We start from the raw sequence: 5,347 nt of genomic DNA, 5'->3' as shown, positions 1-5,347 counted from the left end.
CACCTTGTTGATGAACTCCAACAATGAGATTGCCCATGCCTGTGCGCCCCTCTGAGGCTCCCTGGGGCCCGAGAAGGAGGGCACAGCAGGTGCTAATCTGGGCCATCAGGTTGGATCTCTGCCTGCCCCATCCCAGGAGCCCCCCTTAACACAGGCAGGGAGGGGAAGAGGCACTCCCCCAAGCTGGGGCTCCCTGTGGACAAGGCCAGCCTCCTGGACCCTGGCCCCTAGACCCTGGCCAGCCCACCCCACAGCCCTGGCCCAGGCAGGCCTGAGACCCACGTACCCCAAAGGCCTCCCCAAAGTATGGTCTGGAGGAGGGGCTCCCATCCAGGTGCTCTGGGAGCACAGTAAGCAGGGCACAGGGACAGAGAGTTACTATGAGAGCTGGGGCGGGGATACAGGCTCTCCCAATGGAGCAGGCCAATTCTGCTCTCCAAGCCTTCGGGAATGGTCCCCATGCTTCCTGTAAAGACACTTATTCACGAAGGGGGCAGGGCATGGAGCCCAGAGAGATCCTCTGGCTATAAAGGCAGATATGCATGAGGGCCAGGCAAGGACACATGGCTGGGGCCCACTCTCTAAGGCACAGGTACGTGCACAGTCTCATTTCAGTTGCACAGGATAAGACTTGCCCAGTGACCCTGGGACTTTGCTCTGCTCCTCAGCAGGCACCTGCCTGGGTTCTTGCATGTCTGGAGAACCCATCATGGGAGGCCCGGCTGTCCTCCTCGCCGTGGCTCTGGCCACCCTCCTGGTTCCAGCGTCAGGCGCGCCCATCCGCCGGCAGGGGTCCCGGAACAAGCTGCTCCTGGTGACCTTTGATGGTTTCCGCTGGAACTATGACCAGGACGTGCACACCCCCAACCTGGACGCCATGGCTCTCGATGGGGTGAAGGCTCGCTACATGACTCCGGCCTTTGTCACCCTGACCAGCCCCTGCCACTTCACCTTGGTCACTGGTGAGTGTTGGCCTCAGGTGGGGCTTGGGGGTGGAGGGAGAGCTGAGAAACCAGGGAACCAACAAAGGGAACCGAGCACATGCATGGAGCCCTGACCCATGAGGCTCGTGGTGCCAGAGACCAAGGGAAAACCAAGGAGGGAACACTCTCACTGGGCAGACATGGCACGGCCAACGGGGTGGTCAGCAACCTTTACCGTTGGTGGCAACGGATAGAAGGCAGATAAAAACACCTGGGTGTCTCAGTTTAAACGGTGATCACAGCCAGGGTGGGAACCTGGGAGGGCTTCTGGTGGAGGTGAGGGTGGCCAGGACTCAGAAAGGCAGGAGAGATGAGCCTGAGGCTCCTGCTTTTTCCACCGCTCACCCCTCTCAGCCACCCTTGAACCCACTATTGCTCTGTTTAGGCTTAAAGCCTAAAATCCAGGTGTCACAGGGCCACACTCCCTCCGGAGGCTGTAAGGAAGGATCCTTCCTGCCTCCCCCAGCTTCTGGTGGCCCAGGCGTTCCTCAACTTGTGGCCACAGCTCTCCAATCCCTGCCCCCTTGTCACATGGCCATCTCCCCTCTGTGTATCTCTCTTCTTCTTATAAGGACACCTGTCATTGGATTTAGGGCCCATCCTGATGCAGAATGCCCTCATCTTAACAAAACCAGTTACATCTGCAAAGACCTTACTTCCAAACAAGGTCACAATTGGAGGCTCTGGGTGGACACAACTTTGGGGCACATCATTCGGTACAGACAGCTTATTCTCACACCAGCATTCCCATGGCCACAGACCCTTCCACACACAAACGGAGGCACCTGGTGCTCCCTTTTGCATGTCACCTCCTTACTTAATATGTCACAATGGGGTTGCGGAGAAAGGAGGCGAACTCTTCATCACCCCGCCTTTTCCACCTTCTGAACTCACACACAGGCATTTTGCCCACGAAAACAATAAATTGTAAAACCTGCCTCCTCTTGGTTCATTTATCTGCCTGCTTGGGATTCTATTTCATGGCTGGGCCATAATTTATTTAATTAGCTCCCTCCTGATAGCCAGCCAGGTTGCTCCCAACCTTTTGCTAAAACCAACGAGGTTGCAAACGATATCCCGGCACGTGCGTATTTGCACCCTTGTGCGCGTTTAGCCGCAGGGTAAGCTGCTCAAAGTGGAAGCAGAATCTCTGAGTCAGAGCGTGTGGCTGTGACGGCCCAGCCTGGCTCCCATGGCGGCGTGTGCTTCCCCGCTGCCCTGGCTGTTTCCTGCCCTCCCACCACTTCCCCTACGTGCCCGCCCACCCCACAGGCAAATACATCGAGCACCATGGGGTGGTCCATAACATGTTCTACAACACAAGCAGCAAGGTGAAGCTGCCCTACCACGCCACGCTGGGCGTCCAGAGGTGGTGGGACAACGGCAGCCTGCCCATCTGGATCACGGCCCAAAGGCAGGTAATGCTGCTCCCACACCCACTCAGACAGACGGGGGAGGTGGGAGGGGGACCCAGCCAACGAGGCCACGACCACGTGACATCCATGGCAGGCCCAGTCCATGCCCTGGGAGTCCGACACTCCCCGCACAGAGGAGTGTTGAGTGGGGTCCTATGGGAGGTGGGAGCCTGATGCCCATGAGGACCCACCAGCAGCTACACAGCCTGCCCAGTCCTCCCTGGAGCCCTGGGACCCAGAGGGGTTGTTCCATCCTCCCAACCGGAGTGAAACCTGGACTTCGGTACTGGTGGGAAGGGGGCCGCGGGGAAAATAATGTGACTCCACAAAAAGGCAGGTAACAATGAAATGGCTTCGTACTGTTCCCCTGTGGCACGCCTCTCAGGGCCGGGCAGCTAATTCTAAAGAGGTGGGTCACCCTAGTGAAAAGCCCAGGACCCCAGCATCTTGCAATGTTCTGGGCTTCCTGGCAACAAACTCAAATGAATGTTTTTCAAGGTGAGCCCAGAATAAACTTCAGAGGCTACCCCCACCTCATAGGCAAGGCATCCACTCATATCTGAGTCCCCTGGCTCTGGAAGGAGCTACCAGACACCAGGCTGACTTGCAGAAAGCATAGCCAAGAACTTGGCATCTCGAGGGAGAATGGCCAGAGGGAGTGGCCAGGCAGACGGGGCATGCATGGACAGATGGTTGTGAGGACGGATGGATCTGTAAATAAAACAGCAATTGGTTTGTGGCAAGACAGACGGATGGCCAGGTTGAAGTCTAGAAGGGCAGGTCATGGGCGGCGTGTGGAGGGCCCGATGGACACACGGCTGGATGAGAGTACAGCAGGCAGAAGCCGGGTTGCAGGCCGGAAGGGGAGGGCTCTTGGGGCAGCACTGTGACCTAGGGCTACAGTGTCGATGAGGACGCAGCATATCTGGGATACTTTGATATCTACTATCTCGTTAGCGCTGAGTCCACTAGGCACCTGCTCTCTCCTCTATAAAATCAGTATCAGCCTTAATAACATAAGAGCTATGAAAGGCCTTTCAGAAAATACAAAGTCCCGTGCCTGCGGTTAGGAGCAGGGATGGGTGAGTGGGCAGAGCAAGGGCAGGCGGTGAGGGCAGAAGCATCAGTAGCTCATGACAGGCAGGGGACAAGTGGCAGGAGGCCCGAGGCACTGACACCCCCTCCCCGGCAGGGCCTAAAGACCGGCTCCTTCCTCTACCCGGGCGGGAATGTCACCTACCAAGGCGAGGCCGTGACGCTGAGCCGGAAGGAAGGCATCCTGCACAACTACAAGGACGAGATGGAATGGAGGGCCAACATCGACACTGTGATGACGTGGTTCACAGACGAGGGCCTGGACCTGGTCACCCTCTACTTTGGGGAGCCAGACTCCACGGGCCACAAGTATGGCCCCGAGTCCCAGCAGAGGAAGGATATGGTAAGGCAGGTGGACAGGACCGTGGGCTACCTCCGGGAAAGCATCAGGAAGAGCAGCCTGGAGGGCAGCCTCAACCTAATCATCGTGTCCGACCATGGCATGAGCACCGTCAACAAGAACGCCAGCGACCTGGTGGAGCTCCACAAGATCGCCAACTTCACCTTCAAGGACATTGAGTTCGAGCTCCTAGACTACGGACCAAACGGGATGCTGCTCCCCAAGGAAGGAAAGCTGGAGAAGGTATACGAGGTCCTCAAGGACGCCCACCCCAGACTCCACGTCTACAAGAAGGAGCTCTTCCCCAAGTCCTTCCACTACGCCAGCCACCCCAGGGTGACCCCCCTGCTTATGTACAGTGACCTCGGCTATGTCATCCATGGGGTGAGTTCCTGGGGGTGCATGTGCTTCCCTGGGCTGCTGGGTCTCTTTCCAGTTCTGCAAAAAGCACCCCCTGTTTCTAGCCAGACCCTAATTTGAGGAGTGTCAGCCACCAAAGGGACACACCTGCACTGTGTAACAGGAGTGGGGGGGGGGGGGGGGGGGTGCGGTGAGGCAATCAGGGCTGCGAGGGGCACAGCCTGAAGGGGGGGGGGGGGGGGGTGTGCGTGCATTGCATACCTGTGTGTATGTGTGTGCATACGTGTGCACGCATATATGTGTTTGTGTGTGCACGTGTGTATAGGGTAAAGTGCGGGAAGATTAGCTGTAAAAGTGACACGGAAGAGGTGAGAGCAAAGAGCCCAGGGAGGCTGAGTGGGAAGCAAGACGCAGAGCAGGGCAGGAAATCTGGGAGAGGAAGCACTGATGTTCGGGGCGCCCAGCAACGGAAAGGAGCCCAGCAAGCATCCTTGGGCTGAAGCTCCACCCCATTTACTTGGCGGTCTCCATTCATGTCACCGGGTCTTCGCTAAGCCTCCTTCTTTAGGCCACTGATCTTTGGGGGCTGAGAATTCAGAGAGACTGAGGCTCAGAATCCTTCCCACCCACCCCCCGCCACTTTGAACTCCTTCCAGGGGTCCTCTGCCAATGCAGGGCCGTGCAGAGGGTGCTGGTGGAGAGGGTGGCGTGGGCTGGGAGGGCCAGCAAGAACTCACTCGGGGCCCTCCCTTTCCGCAGAGACTGAACGTGCAGTTCAACAACGGGGAGCACGGCTTCGACAACAACATCATGGACATGAAGACCATCTTCCGGGCCGTGGGCCCCAGCTTCAAGAGGGGCCTGGAGGTGGAGCCCTTTGAGAGCATCCATGTGTACGAGCTCATGTGCAGACTGCTGGGCATCGTGCCCGAGGCCAATGACGGGCTCCTCAGCACCCTGCTGCCCACACTCCAGGAGGCCGGCGACGGGGTCCTCAGCACCTCCTCAGCACCTCGGCTGACCACGACCTCCTCAGGTGCACCCCTGCCCTCCACCTGCACCCATTGCGCCTCCAGGCAGTTGCAGGTGATGTGTGTGTGCACAGCTCTGACCAGGGTGCCCAGTCCGCCACTAGGTGTCATCTTCTCTTTCCC

The 5,347-nt window shown here is 58.1% G+C and overlaps 1 protein-coding gene across 1 annotated transcript in view; it reads left to right on the top strand.

The window, feature by feature from the left end:
• The first annotated feature begins 691 nt into the window (after positions 1-691).
• ENPP7 (ectonucleotide pyrophosphatase/phosphodiesterase 7) overlaps positions 692-5,347 on the top strand; it is a 45,502-nt gene continuing 40,846 nt past the window's right edge. Inside the window, exons 1-4 of the mRNA XM_007462389.1 lie at positions 692-962; positions 2,256-2,401; positions 3,591-4,217; positions 4,953-5,229. Of these exons, the coding sequence (XP_007462451.1) occupies positions 692-962; positions 2,256-2,401; positions 3,591-4,217; positions 4,953-5,229 (1,321 nt within the window). The remainder of the gene's footprint in view (positions 963-2,255; positions 2,402-3,590; positions 4,218-4,952; positions 5,230-5,347) is intronic.

The sequence above is a fragment of the Lipotes vexillifer genome, unplaced genomic scaffold (assembly GCF_000442215.2).
Source record: "Lipotes vexillifer unplaced genomic scaffold, Lipotes_vexillifer_v1.1 scaffold1691, whole genome shotgun sequence".
NCBI lineage: Eukaryota > Metazoa > Chordata > Mammalia > Artiodactyla > Lipotidae > Lipotes > Lipotes vexillifer.
Note: the sequence above shows the minus strand (reverse complement) of the source record. Positions and strands in the feature narration are given on the sequence as shown.